This window comes from Strongyloides ratti (assembly GCF_001040885.1).
Source record: "Strongyloides ratti genome assembly S_ratti_ED321, chromosome : 2".
Taxonomy (NCBI): domain Eukaryota; kingdom Metazoa; phylum Nematoda; class Chromadorea; order Rhabditida; family Strongyloididae; genus Strongyloides; species Strongyloides ratti.
In genome coordinates this window covers 1,942,404-1,959,179 of record NC_037308.1, presented here as the reverse complement: position 1 = coordinate 1,959,179, position 16,776 = coordinate 1,942,404, and the positions used below count along the sequence as shown (strand labels likewise).

The window sequence follows — 16,776 nt, the reverse complement described above, 5'->3', positions numbered from 1 at the left end:
TTCAATTAAAACAGGATTAATTATTTAATTAAAAAAAATAAAATAGTAGTCAATGACATGTTACCTTTAATTATATTTATCTTGACAAAAATATTTATTCATGTATATATAAATTTGCATATCAATCAAGGAAAAGAAGCAAGTTTAACTAGTATAGGATTATCTCTAAAATAATAGGTGATAAGATATATTAAGTGTCTTAAAACTATAATTGTTCATTATTATTCATTCATACATATTGGAAATATTTAACTTTTAATTATGTTATATTGTTAAATATATAACTACAAAAATAGTCATATATCTATATCTAGATACAATTAATTTTTATGATTTTTTAGATGTAATTTTGTAAAAGAAAATGTAGAATGATTAAATATACATATATCTTTTGAATAAAATATTTACTTTATTTTAAATTATATAATATTTTACTCTTTTTTTTTTTAGTAGATATTTTTTTTTTCTTTTTTAAATAACAATTAGCAATAATAATTTTTATTTAGATGTTTTCACAAATAAAAGCATTTATTATCGCTTGGTCATTTTTTTATTTTCATGTGGTATATGCGTATCCACCAACAACAACAATATCTCCCGTATTAAATCTATTAAATCATCATGTATATTATTATAACAATCCATTTCTTAATCATTATCTTTCATCACCTACCATTCCATTAAATCTTATTTCACCTGCTGTTAATAGCTTACATTTATCTCATGAACAACTTACACAACATTTTAATCATCTTCATGAACAATATCTTAACAATTTATTTGGATCATCTGACTTTAGTCATCATCCTTTTCACCATTACCCGACAACAGCAATGATCATGACATCAACTCAATCACCACCATTACTGATCACTAGTACTACTACAACAAGATCACCATCGATAATGGCTGTCTCATTGTCAAAAGAAGACAAAGATATTAATAAAAAATTTAAAGGTTTGATATATATATAAATATTTTTATTATTTTAATTTTTTATAGAAAAAAATGAATTAATAAAAATAAATAAACTAAATCAAAATATATCTCCATCAAAATTGAATCTTGATGAATTATTAAAAAATTCTAAATTAGATGAAAAAGAAAAAGAAGATTTTTTAAAACATTTTCAAACAATTATTGAAAAAGAATTAGAAAAAAGGCAAAAGAAAAAATTAATTATCAAGACAACTGGCTCAGAAATTAAAAATGATTCTGGAAATTTTAATGAAACAATCAAAACTACAACAACAACAACTACTACAACTATTCTTACACCACCATTAAATGAAATTATTAAAGCTCAAGGAACAAGAATAATTAAAAATAATGAAAATAATGTTGATTCTAAAGAATTATTAGAAAATTTAGATTTAGTTTCAAAGGCCATTGAACAATATTTAAATGTAGAAAAAGAAAGAAGTATTAATACGGCTGAAAAAAGTTTACCAGTTAATGAGGAGGAAATAGAAAATATTTCAAAAAAAGAAGATGATGATGAAGATAATTTTAAGATAAATGAACAAAAAGAATTTGATAGATTTATTAATTCAAAAAAAGAAGATAAAATTTCTACTTCAACAACATCAACAACAACCACAACCACAACAGCTTCAGAAATATTTTTAGAAAATACCTCTACTCCTCCTATTTTTAATGTACTTCGTCGTCGGTTACCTCCAACAAGATATAATACAGAATTTGAGAGATTAGCTCAGGATTATCAGGAAAGATTAATGATGGCAGCAGGTGGTATAGAAGAGGATGTTTTTAAAATTTTACGTAATGCTAAAATAGCTTTATATTCCCAGTAGCAGAAGACCCTAAAATATTCCAAGGTTCATGTTATACCTAGGGTCAATTTAATTTCAAAAAGCAACATATAAATGATATTATACTATATCAGAATTATGTGTAATTAAACATAAAGATAATCAATATTTATAATAAAAATTACTTATATTTAACATATTTATTTAAAATATCAATAAAATATTTTTTAAATTTTTTAATATCATATTGATTTTTGTTAAATTATTTTTATTTCTTTTCTTTTTTTTAATTATTATAATTTTTTGATATGTTATTATTAAGTCTATTTTCTTCTTGACATATTTATTTTTCATAAAATAGTCATTAACAAGTAATTATACAATTGTGAATTTTGCTAATTTTGTTTCTCAATTTTAATTTTTTTAATAAAAAGTTTATGTTTATTAAATATTTTTATAAAATATTCTTAATTTTTGAATTTTTTTTTATTTTACTGTAAGTTATTTATTTATGATATGTCGATATAAACAATTAAAAATTAATTTATTATTTAATTACAATGTTATAATTTTACTTGCGACGACCATTTGCTGCAGGTTTTGGTTTCTGTCTACGTATTGCCGTCTTCTTTGGTGTCTCTTTTTTGAAAGCAGTACTTTTTTTGCCATTATTTTTTGATATACCTTTCTTACCACAAACTACTTTCTTTTTTGGTTGTTGACTTGTTTTTTTTCTAACATTTTTAATACCTTTTAATGGAACTTTTTTTGCTCCTTTTTTTTGATTTTTACTATCTCCTCCCTTACCAGCATTAGATTCAACATCTTCATCATTGTTATCATCTTCATTATCTTCATAATCTTCCACATCATAATTATCTTTTTCATTTTCTTTTGATACTTGTTTTTTGTTATTTATATTATTACTAATTATATTTTTTTTATAATCTTTTTCACCAACATTTTCATTTTTATCAATAGAAGATATCTTTTCTTCATCATTACTTTTTTCCTCATTGACAACTTCTATTTTTGATTCTTTTTTTTCAACTTGATAACCTAATTTATCTTGGGTTGAAAATTTTTTTCCATTAAACAGTTTATTATTATTAATTTCAGATTTTTTTAACTTTTTTCGCCCATTATGAATGACAATTATAACAACTATTGTTTCAATAGAACCAAGAATAATGAATATAAAAAAAAGTATAAAATTAATTATTGATTTTAAACATTTTTTATTTGCATTAGGAAATTTATCATCAGTTGGATCTAAAAGAAACATTTCATTTTTTTTATACTCAGATTTCCATGGTCTAGTAATATTTAAACATACTGGTGTACCAATATTTGAAGTATAGATAGCATAAGTATTAGCATACTTTATATTTTCAGAATTACCAAAAATAATTTCATTTTCATTTTCAATATATGTAACATCTGTTGGAGTTTTCTTAAATAATGTTTTAATTTTGACAGATTTTAGATTAAAATTATCACATGTATTATCATTTCTTGACATAAATGTAACTTTTACTGCTTTACCAATTGGATAACATTCATCATTATTATTATTAAAATTATTACAAATATCATCCACATAATAAAGATTTTTTGTTTTCATATAAATTGTTACTTTGTTATTAATAAATTTGTCTTGATTTAATTCTATTATTCCACCATATAATTCTAGTATTATTTTACCTTTTTTATTAATTGTTACTATAAAAATTTCCAGTAAATTTTTACATACTGGTGATGAAATTTTTGTAAAATTAAAAGTAACTTCATACATATTATATTGTTTATCATAAATTGTTGTGTGATTTTTATTAAAACCAAATATTTCAATTTCATCTGGTGACACAGATAATTGTGGAAATAATATTTTTCTAAACATACTTTTCTTATCAATATTTTCATCCATTCCACATATTGGACGCTTATTTGTTTCTTTATATTTACAATTTAATTCATTATCTGTTGAAGAAGTAATGAAACTTCCCTGTGTATATAATCGTAAAATACCAATATTTTTATTATATTTTATCTCATGTTCTTTAGATGATTTTAAATTATTATGTCCAACAAAAAATGTTTTAATTTTTCCCTCTGATAAACTAAATAATTTAATTAATAAATTTATATTAAAACATACTCAAAAAATGTAAAATTGTAACTTAAATCTATAAAATGTATACTTTCTTCTTCATTAAATGTATCACCAAAATTAATTAATAGTTCAAAATTATTCATCCAACAATCTTTATGAAGTTTTTCTAAACATGTTGGTTCATAAAATATTCCATTGAAATTATTAATATTTTTTGACCAATTAAAAGTATCATCAATTTTACACTAAAATTTTTTTTTATTATATTATTTTAATTAGATAAATGTTTACCTCAAATTGAACAGGAATATTTTCATAAGAAACTGTATTATCTTTTTTTGAAAAAGCCATTTTATCAGAAGCAGTACATGGTTTTCCCATCCATGTTAAAATATTACTACTGGTTCCATTATCCATATAAACAGTTTTTGAAAAAGCAGGAAAAAAATTTATTCTTGAATTCATACGATTATAACTAATATTAGCATTAATATTAACTTTATATCCAACTCCTTTTTGAAGATAAGAATTAAATGTATAATCAAAATAATCATTATTTGGTTTGACTATTAATTCACCTTCTCTATTACTTTTAATTATTTCACCCTTATTATTTTTTCCTTTAAATATTTTATATGAATTAAAAAATTTTAAATATCCATTTTCAAAAAAAGTTTCCCATTTAGATGATTTGAATTTATTTATTCTAGGATCATGAACTAATGACTCAACATATGCATGTTTGATTTGAATTTCTTTACAATTTTCAATTGTTGAGATAAATGTTATAACAATAGAATCAGCAAATGGTATACAATTCTCAGGAAAAGATGGATTTGGATTATTACCATAAAATTTAGTATATTCTTTACATTCTAATGAAAAAGATACTACAGTACTAGTTAAAGATGAAATTGTAATAATAGGATTATCAAAATCATTTAATTTTATCACTCCAATTGACATAACAATTGTAGCTTTTTTTTCTTTATTTTCTTTCTGAATATACATTTCAATATATGAGTTACATTCTTTTTCAGGTAAATTTGATAATGAAAGAATTATTTTATATCTTGAGTTGACATTCTTTCCATAATCAGAAATACTATCAGCAACCTTCTCAAAATTAATATTATTTTCTAATAATTGATTAAAATTATTAAATTTTAAATATTTATCAATTACATTGATTGTATTAAAATATGTTTTTATATTATAACATGTTACATAAATTGTATCTTGTGAAAAATAACGACATATAATATTTCCATCATCTTTAGATTGTTCCATATCATCTGATGTTAATTTAATTAAAGATGCATATTTATTATTTTCACTTTTTATAAGAAAATTTTTATTATCATTCCAATTTTTTATCTCTAATTTATAAATATTTTTTTTACCTTTTGTCAAATCAAAACGTTCAATTTTAAAAGTTAACATTTTTAAACTTAATTTAACATCATTTGTAATTTTATTTTGTAAATTAATAAAAACACCATTAGGATTTAACCAACAATTTTTTGCTACACTATTAATACATTTAGGATGATAATAAATACCTGTAAATTTTGTTACTTGTATAATTGGATTTTTTATATCATATTTAAAATAACACTCTCCACTAAATATTTTATCATTTAAATTTTTATTTGGTGAACATGGTAAACCAATCCATCTAATACTTTCATTTTTTGTTTTATCATTTATCTCAGAAACATATGGGTAAAAATTTATAAAATTATTAATAGGTTCATGTAATTCATAACTAAATTCAATCTTATATTCAAGTTCTGTTTGAATAGAAGCTATTTTTGTATAATCTATATATGTTTCATCTATTCCATCAGCAGTTTTTTCAGGTTTTAATATATTTTCTCTAACTGATTTGATAATTTCTTTATTTTTAAATGTATATGACTGGTAATAGTTAATGTCATTATTTATATATTCTCCTTTCCATTGGTCAATTATTTTTTTACCATTTCTTGGATCATAAACATTTGACATAACACTTAAAGAATATATTTTTAATGAAGAATTTTTTAAAATAATATTATTATGTTGTAAAAAGGTAATCTTAACAAAAGTAGCAACTGGAATACATGATTTAGGATAAAGTGAATCAATGTTTTGTTCTGTTTTATTGACATATTTTAAACATTCATTTGAAAGATAGTGTATCTTTTTTGTCATTAATTTTACTTTTTCTCCCGATTTTTCAAATTCTACAATACCACCAAACATTTTAAATGAATGTTTTCCATTATCATCTACAGTGACAAAAAAAACTTCACCAAGTAAAGAAAAATTTTGTGAAGATTCATTATCATAATTAAGAATAAGTTCATATTCACTTTCATTTTTATCAAATCCCATCTGATGATTAGTTATTCCATATTGAATATCAATTTTTTTTTCATGATTTTGATCATATTGATAAAATTTAAAATATTTGTCAGATTCATCAATATTTACAAAATTTGGAATATCACAAAATGTTTCACCTTCAGACATATCAAATTTACATGATATACCTTTTGCTTTGGCTTTAGAAGTTGCTTCATCAATATAATTATTTGTTACAAGTCTTAATACTTTTTCTTTTTTTCTTTCTACACCTTCAGCATTATTAAAACTTACAAATAATCCTGTTCCAGATGCTGTAAAATTATTTTCTTCATTGATTCCATTCCAATGATCAATATATTTTATTTGACATCTTATATTTTTAAATAAAATATTACCATTAAATTCATGATTTATATTAATTAAATATCCATTTGGTTTTAAATAACAATTTGGATGTAATGATTCTATACATTTTTCATTATAAAATAATCCATTAAATTTTTTCATATTTGAATGATTTTTTATAGTATCTATATTACACTTTCAATATTTATTAGTTTAAATAAAATTTTTTACTTACTGAAAAATTTCCTCTTACATTAATGTTATCATTAACTTGGGTAAAAAATAATTTATTCTTATAAGTGCATGGCATTCCAATCCATCTAAATGATTTATTAACACCTTCTATTACTTCATATGTTGGAAAAAAGTATAATTTTACATTTTCATTTGTTACTAAAAAATTATTTTTTGGAATCTCAAATTCTATATATAATTGATATTTAAATGATGTTTGAAGAATAGTATTTAATGTATAATCTCTAGAATTTCCTATTATATTTAATGATAATAAACATAAAATGTAAAAAATAATTAACATTCTTAAAAATATACTTAACTATATATATTTTTTAATTATTGTAACATTTATGTATTAATAAAATAACAATATATGAATTTACTTCTATTTATTTATTCAAATTTAATTATAAATTTTATAAAATATTTTTTACTATTTATTTAAAAAAAAAATATTTTTGAAATATACTTTTTTTTTTGTTATTTAAATAAATAAAAAAAAAATTTAATTTAAAAATATGAAGTTAATTTAAATTGTTTATATAATTTTTAATTTTTTATGTTTAATAACTTTTTTTAATAAAAATTTTTATTTAAAAACAAATATATTTAAATAGTTTATGTACAGATTTAAATATATATGACTGGTATAGTTAAAAGTTAGAAAAATATTAATTTAATGTTAACGTATATTTAGAGAAGTATTTTTAAATATAAAATATTCCTCACCATTTTCATTTTGGAGTTCTTCCATTTTGCCACTTTCCCCAACAAAACGCCATTCATACCAAATACCAGTATTGTCAGTTTTACGGAATATTTCAAAAGAAAATTCTGCATCCTCCTGTAACCTAATAGGTCCTCTTAAAGGAAAAAATGCTGGAAACCATGATGTAGATAGGCATTCAAAATTATATTTCTCAGCTTCTAATTTATTTACGTGTGGACATGATGATAATAATACTGCTTTACCTTCTTCTTCATATAATGTTGCAACAAAATAACCTTGAAAACCTGTAATATCACAAGTACTACGTGCCTTAAAATTTATTATTGCATGACCTGATAAATCTTTTGGATTAATATTAATTAATTTATCATATTGTGGATGTAAGAAAGTAAAACAATATTTTGGATTATCAATTTTATATACTGGTGATGGTTGAGCAATATATAATCTATCTGAATATGGAGATATAGGTTTAGCTTTTTCAAAAACATCAACAAATGTATAAAAACGTCGTGAATTGTTTCTACCTTGTCCACCATCAAAATCTGAATGAAAGATTGCTTCATCAAATAAAAATTGTAATGCAGGAATATTTGTTATTGGTTGTATATATGATTCAACTATTTTAGGTATCCATATTTGTTTTGGATGATAAATGTATGATTCAACTTCATATAACAAATCTGGAGCAAGTTCATTACATCCAAACGAACCTAATAATTCACTAACAATGATATCAGGAAGACGATTTTTACTATTATACATTTGTTTAGCCCATTCTCTCATTTCAATATTAACTGGTTTTATAGTGAAACCTTCAATATATTCATAAACTTTTCTGCAATCTAATAAAGCTAAATTATTTTTTTCAACAACATGAACAACTATAGAAATATTTTTTTCTGGTGCTTCAGCAGTTATTTTTTTATATGCCCAAAGAATAGAAGTTAAAAGGTGCCCTCGACCAGCTCCAAGAATTGCCATATCAACACCAACAACATCTAATTCTTTAGATTGATTTGGATTTGAAATGAGTTCTAATAATTGATCAGTAATACATTTTTTTATTGCATAATATATTGCTAATGCATATTTTTTATATTTTACCGTATCACTCTCAAAAGCATGATAAATTCCTGAAGTTAAATTATCAGCACATGGCTGTAATGGATTTTGTAACATAAAATTTCCATGATATTTAAAATGAGATTCATAATATTTATCATCGTAATCAAGAGTCATTAATGAATCCTTTAATTTGGAAATTACTTTTTCTCTTACATTACGGGTTAAATAAAAAGTATCATTAGAAAAAATTAGAAAATGATACGTAGGATTCCATAAAGTTGATAAGGACCTCATTATCATATCTGGAAAAGATGCATCTTCAAATTTACCTTTACAAACTAAAACTTCATAGTCAATTGTAAAACCAACTAATGGTTCTCCTTTCCAACGTTTTAAATTATGGGAACCAGGAAGAAATTCATCAGGTATATCAGGAGTTGAAAATTTTAATATTACATGGAGATTCGAAAAAAATGCATGGTTAAATTGAGCACGAAAATAACTCCAAATTTCCCAAACACTATTAATAGGTCTTTCTTTTGTTGAATTGTCAACATAAAAATCAATATCAGTCTCTAATTCAACAAATAATTGAACATTTCTATCAATTTGACATAACCAATCAGCAAGATGACGTCCATAGTTAGCATTCATTCTATTACTTAATTTAACTATTAAAGTTTTCATTTCACAATAAGATGCAAATTCAAGTTCTTCTCTTAAACTAAGTAAACTATTTTTATTACCATTTTCTTTTACATCATCTTTTAAATATGAATCTAATAAACGTCCCATAATCATATCCTTGCTTGCTAGCCTTCTAACAAGTTCACATGAAAATGGAACATAAGCATTAAATGGATTACTAATATCTTCTCTGGTAGAATACGTTTTGTTATAATTTACCATTCCAGAAACTGGATAAATTAATCCACTAAAATTATTAGAACAATTTTCAGTAACAAAACTTCCAAAATTAACATCTTCATTGACACCAACTACTGCATGAACACTCCAAAAGCATTTCATAGTATTACATTTTATTCTTGGTAATCCAACTTTATTTCTTTCAGTGTCTTTTTCTTTTAACTCAACCAATTTATCCTAAAAATAATATAAACATTTTTTCCTATAATATCATTTTTTTTAACTTACATAATATTTCCAAGCATCTTTAAAATTTCCATCTTTACAAGATGCTTTTTTTAAACTATCATCACTAGTGCTTTTATCATTACTTCCAGTATTTTGTGTTAAAGATGTATTTTTCTTGTTACTACTTTGTTTTTGTTTATCATTTAAACAGTTTTGAGTATTTTTAATTCTTGTACTTTTTTCCTTATTATCTGGTTTTCCTTTCATTTCTTCTTTAAGATAGTTTTCCTTATACTTGCTAAAAGCTTTCATAAATCTTTGTGATTCTTCATCAACAAGAGATGAACTTTTTCCACTCTTATCACTTTCTTTCATTTGGCTTAAAAGAATATTAGCATATTTTTGAAGCCAATCCGATGTTACAGAATCCCATCCTTCCTCAGATCCTTGATATTTTATAAGTAATTCAAATAATTTTAATGTTTTTATAGGACTACTCTCAAGTGTACCCTTATCTGGGTGTGGTTCTTTAATTATTCCCTCAATTTCTGTCATTAATATTTTTAACCTTTCCGGAAAATCATCATAGTCCAGTACAATTTGATCATCTGGGGGAAATCCTGTTGTAGCAATATCAACAATCATTCTTATATTGTTTTCAGATTGTAACAATGCTTGTTGTGCAGCATCCATAGAAGCAGCATCTTTCCATAAAGCTTTTTCTTTTTTAAATGCTGCTAAAGTTTTATTTTTTGATTTTGTTTTTCTTCCCATTTTATTTTATTCTAAAATTGGAAAAAAAAATATCATTTTTATAGTTAAAAATAAAGTAAATTAATTGATATATTATATCAAAATAGATATATAAAATACGAATATTAAACTAAATTTATTAACATAAAATCAATATTAAAATAAAAAATCTATAACTTTTTTGATATAATTTCTTTTTTTTTTAAATTTTTAAATAAGAAATGTACTTTGAACATTATTTGACATAATTAAAAAATAATTATCAATCTAGTGAAAAAAAATAAATATTATAATTGACAAAAACAACATACATAATTATATTAATAATTAAATAAAAATTTATAACACTTTTAAAAAAATAAACATATATGAAGCAGAATAATAAATATTTATAACTGGAATTTACACTAACACTCTTATAAAATAAATTAATAATAAACAAATGAATCTTCTTTTTTTAAAAATTTGACAGAAATGCAAAATGAGATGAAAATACAACGACATTGGAACACAGTCTACGGTATAGAAACTTAGAAAATTATTTATACATAAAATTTAACCAATGTTATGCTCTTAAAATTAATTATTTTTTTAATTTCATAGAACGTAATTTTTAAATTTTAAGTATATAAAATTGATATAAAACAACATAAATTAATTTGTAAGTTGAGATTTAATGTTAACAATTATTTATAGAAACAAATGTGTTTTTATATTCAGCACACAATAAGAAACTTGTCATTTCCTTTGTCGAAAATAAAATTTAAAAATAATAATTATTGTTAAAAATATCGTACATTGTTGTACAAATAATACAATTTTAGTTTTTTTAAAAAATTTTCGATAAATCTTAAATTTTTGACAATCAAAAACTTAAAAAATAGCAAATTTAACATTAGATTAAGAAAACATCAATTATTGGAGGGATACATAAAATTTATTAAAAGCTATGTTAGAAACTAAAAGAGTAGTTTATTGATCCTTGAAAATAATGGGATATTGTTAAAGTGATTATCTATTCTAGATGAACTTTTGAGATGAAATTGAATAAAACTAGTCATATTACCATACGATAAGTTTTCGGTTGAGATAATTAAATGTCGGAAACGAAGAACATTTAAAAAAAGATCTCTGCCTGTTATTATATCACATATCAAAAATAGGATAAACACAAGTGGATTTTTGTAAATTACTTCCGACAAGGTTTCATATAAGATCTACTTACAAAACACTTTTATATATCCAACCAATTTTGAGATATAAAAAGTGATGGGAAATGATTATGTGTGGAAAAATGGCAAACAATGTGTATCAAAAAAAATTAGAAATTGAAAATATTTTCAACATAAACATATCTAAAAAATTAAGAGAAGCTTAGTGCATTAAATTTCATAAATGAACGTTATAATTTATTTGAGTTATCATTAAATATTGAACACTTATTCAAGACACATTTCTTGTCAGATATCAAATTAGAAACTTCCTATGACATTAAGACTAAACTTATTGAAGATCTCATAATAAATTTACCCAAAATCATTTGTTTATTTTTAAAAAATTCAATTATATCATGTTTGTCGGGTTTTATATAAAGACATTCCTCAATTTTGCCCCTACCTTTGATTGCTCATAATTTTTGAACTTTCATTTTAAAAATATTGTTATTAATATTCAAAATTCATATCACATCAAGGGCTATAGAATGATTGTAGTGGCATATTAAAATTTTAAAAAAAAATTGTTTTTTTATGGCCACATAATTAGAGGTAAAATCAGAAATCTAGAAAATTTTCAGCCAATTTCTGAATCTCTAAAAATAATGATACTATAGCTTTGAAAATTATTAACCTAGGCAATTTTTTGAATAGAAATCGAATGAAACTAGTCCCATTTTCATAGATAAAGTATTTGCTGAGATACCAAAAAGTCTGAAACAATGAATATTTTAGAAAAATTTCCGCCTTTGTTCATATCTTGCTTCAAAGTCAAGATAAATGCAAGCAGATTTCAGCAATCGTCTTCTATTTAGTTTTCATATAGGGTCTACGTTCAAAATTTTTTTATATCTCTAAGCACTTTCGAGATATAAAAAAATGGTGACAATAGATTACGCGCGAAAAATATCCAAGTTTCATATCTCAAGAACGGTTGAAAATTTAAAAATCTTTTCAACGTAGAGTATGTCTCAAATTGTAAAAGAAGCTCAGCGCATCAAGTTTCACGGACCTGTGACTTCATCAACTTGAGTTATCACTAGATACTTTAAACTTTTTTTAAAACTTATTTCTTATCATATCTTCATTTTTAGAAGTCCTATAAAGATGTGAATAGGCTTAATGAATTTCTCGTAAAAAACTGATTTAGAATCATCTATTTATTTTTAACATCACCAATATTATCATGGAAGTCGAAATTTGCAAAAAAATATTCCATAATTTCGCCCCTCATCTTTGAATCCCTATAACTCCTGAAGTTTTAATTTTTAAATATTGTTGATTATATTCAAAATTCATCCCATTTCAAGGGCTATCGAATGAATATAGTGGTGTATTCAAATTCCAAAAAAAGTTGTAATTTTTTGGTCACATTTTTAGAGATATAATCGGAAATCTAGAATATTTTCAGCCAATTTCTGAATCTCTAAAAATAATGACACTATAGCTATGAAAATTATTAACCTAGGCAAACTTTTGAATAGAAATCGAATGAAACTAGTCCCATTGTCATAGATAAAGTATTTGCTGAGATACCAAAAAGTCTGAAACAATGAATATTTTAGAAAAATTTCCGCCTTTGTTCATATCTTGCTTCAAAATCAAGATAAATGCAAGCAGATTTCAGCAATCGTCTTCTATTTAGTTTTCATATAGGGTCTACGTTCAAAATTTTTTTATATCTCTAAGCACTTTCGAGATATAAAAAAATGGTGACAATAGATTACGCGCGAAAAATATCCAAGTTTCATATCTCAAGAACGGTTGAAAATTTAAAAATCTTTTCAACGTAGAGTATGTCTCAAATTGTAAAAGAAGCTCAGCGCATCAAGTTTCACGGACCTGTGACTTCATCAACTTGAGTTATCACTAGATTCTTTAAACTTTTTTTAAAACTTATTTCTTATCATATCCTCATTTTTATAAGTCCTATAAAGATGTGAATAGGCTTAATGAATTTCTCGTAAAAAACTGATTTAGAATCATCTGTTTATTTTTAACATTACCGATATTATCATAAAAATCAAAATTAAAAAAAAATATTCCACAATTTCGCCCCTCATCTTTGAATCCTTGTAACTCCTGAACTATCAATTTTCGAATATTGTTGATTATATTCAAAATTCATCCCATTTCAAGGGCTATCGAATGAATATAGTAGTGTATTCAAATTCCAAAAAAAGTTGTTATTTTTTGGTCACATTTTTTGAGGTAAAGTCGTAAATTTAGAATATTTTCAGCCAATTTCTGAATCTCTGAAAATAATGATACTATAGCTATGAAAATTATTAACCTAGACAAACTTTTGAATAGAAATCGAATGAAACTAGTCCCATCTTCATAGGATAAGTATTTTCTGAGATACTGAAAAGTCGGGAACAATGAATATTTTAGAAAAATTTCCGCTCTTGGTCATATCTCGCTTCATAATAAAGATAAATGCAAGCAGATTTCTGCAATCGCCTTCTAATGAGTTTTCATATAGGGTCTACGTTCAAAATTTTTTTATATCTTTAAGTACTTGCAGGATATAAAAAAATGATGACAATGGATTACGCGCGAAAAATATCCAAGTTTTATATCTCAAGAACAGTTGAAAATTTAAAAATGTTTTGAACGTAAGGTATACTTGAAATTATGAAAGAAGCTCAGCGCATCTGATTTTACGGTTCTGTGACTTCATTAACATGAGTTATCACTAGATTCTCAAAACTTTTTTTTAAACATATTTCTTATCATATCTCAATTTATAACTGTCTTATAAAGATAAGAATGGCTGAAATGAATTTCTCATAAAAAAATGATCTAGAATCAACTGTTTATTTTTAACATTTACAATATTATCATGGAAGTCGAAATTTGCAAAAAAATATTCCATAATTTCGCCCCTCATCTTTGAATCCCTATAACTCCTGAAGTTTCAATTTTTGAATATTGTTGATTATATTCAAAATTCATCCCATTTCAAGGGCTATCGAATGAATATAGTGGTGTATTCAAATTCCAAAAAAAGTTGTAATTTTTTGGTCACATTTTTAGAGGTAAAGTCGAAAATCTATAAAATTTTCAGTCAATTTCTGAATCTCTGAAAATAATGATACGATAGCTATGAAAATTATTAACCTAGGCAAACTTTTGAATAGAAATCGAATGAAACTAGTCTCATCTTCATAGGATAAGTATTTTTTGAGATACTGAAAAGTCGGGAACAATGAATATTTTAGAAAAATTTTCGCCCTTGGTCATATCTTGCTTCAAAATCAAGATAAATGTAAGCAGATTTCAGCAATCGTCTTCTAATGAGTTTTCAAATGGGGTCTACCTTCAAAATTTTTTTATATCTTTAAGTACTTGCAGGATATAAAAAAATGATGACAATGGATTACGCGCGAAAAAGTACCAGGCACAGTATTTCAAGAACGGTTGAAAATTTAAAAATTTTTTCAACGTAGAGTATGCCTTAAATTATGAGATAAACCCAGTGCATCAAATTTCATAGACCTGTGACTTCATCAACTTGAGTTATCACTAGATTCTTAAAACTTTTTTTTTAACACATTTCTTATCATATCTTCATTTTTAGAAGTCCTGTAAAGTTGTAAATAGGCTTAATGAATTTTTCGTAAAAAATTGACCTAGAAACAAATGTTTATTTGTAAAATATCTCATCGTATCATAGAAGTCGAAATTTACATAAAAATATTCTCTAATTTCGCCTTTCAACTTTGAATCCTTATATCTCCTGAAGTTTCAATTTTCGAATATTGTTGATTATATTCAAAATTCATCCCATTTCAAGGGCTATCGAATGAATATAGTGGTTTATTCAAATTCTAAAAAAAGTTGTTTTTTTTTGTTCACATTTTTAGAGGTAAAGTTGAAAATCTAGAAAATTTTCAGCCAATTTCTGAATCTCTGAAAATAATGATACTATAGCTATGAAAATTATTAACCTAGGCAAACTTTTGAATAGAAATCGAATGAAACTAGTCCCATCTTCATAGGATAAGTATTTTCTGAGATACTGAAAAGTCGTGAACAATGAATATTTTAGAAACATTTCCGCTCTTGGTCATATCTTGCTTCAAAATCAAGATAAATGCAAGCAGATTTCTTGAATCGTCTTCAAACTACTTTTCATATGGGGTCCACCTTTAAAGCATTTTTTTTATTTTAAACCATTCTTATGTTTAAAAAAATTAAGACAATTAATTATGCGTTAAAGAAGTACCAAGCATAATGTCTCAAGAATAGTTAAAAATTAGAAAAATTTTTAAACACAAAGTGTATTTTAAATGATTATTGAAACACAGCACATTATGCTTTGTTTTTCTGTGTGGTTTTTTAATTGAGCTATAGGTACATTCTTGAAAATATTTTTATCATATTTTGATTTGAGAATTTCTATGGTGTTCGGACTAGGTCATAGAATTTTCTTTGAAAAGTTATTTGAACTATTAATTAATTATAGTATTTCCAGTTGTTTTATGGGTATCGAGTTTTGTTAAAAAATCTTCGCTCTTTCATTTACTTACTTTTATTAATTATAATTTTTAAAAAATTGATTTTTATACATTTTATATTTTATCTATAATCCATTATTTTTATGGATTGTTTTATAAAAATACTCCTGTATTAATTAAAAAAAAGATTATTAAGGTGATACAAATTTTAAAAAATAATTGAGAATTTATAAACTAAGTTTTGCTATGATATATTTATTTTAAACTAATTTAAAATTAATATTTTTTATTTTATCTTTTTTATCTTTAATTAAATTTTAACTTTAAGTTGTTCTGAAATAAATTAATTATAATTATAATCTCATCTAAAAAAGTTACATAACTATATATTAACAAGAAGTTTTTTTTAGATAATATTTTAGTAATAGAAAAATAATGATACTGTTTACATATTTAATTTGGTTTAATAAATTAAAATTTATCTAGTTTCATTTTTATAGATATTATTATAAATTTAAAGATAAAATAATTGCATAAATACTTTAAGTATTTTTTTAAATTTACTTTTATGTAATAAATCAAAATCATACAAAAATCATGTACTTTTTATTCTAATATATAAAAAAAGTAATGT

General features: G+C 23.4%; 2 protein-coding genes across 2 annotated transcripts; one reads left to right on the top strand and one right to left on the bottom strand.

Moving 5' to 3' along the window:
- Window positions 1-506: 506 nt before the first annotated feature.
- On the top strand, window positions 507-1,814 carry SRAE_2000059900 (Hypothetical protein; the record flags this gene model as incomplete). The annotated part of the gene is made up of 2 exons (XM_024651448.1): window positions 507-957; window positions 1,003-1,814. 2 exons carry the CDS (start codon window positions 507-509, stop codon window positions 1,812-1,814), a joined length of 1,263 nt encoding a protein of 420 aa, XP_024505125.1.
- Window positions 1,815-2,343: 529 nt separating this feature from the next.
- Window positions 2,344-3,699, bottom strand: SRAE_2000059800 (Hypothetical protein; the record flags this gene model as incomplete). Its single annotated transcript, XM_024651447.1, has 1 exon — window positions 2,344-3,699. One exon carries the CDS (start codon window positions 3,697-3,699, stop codon window positions 2,344-2,346), a length of 1,356 nt encoding a protein of 451 aa, XP_024505124.1.
- Between the last annotated feature and the right edge of the window lie 13,077 nt (window positions 3,700-16,776).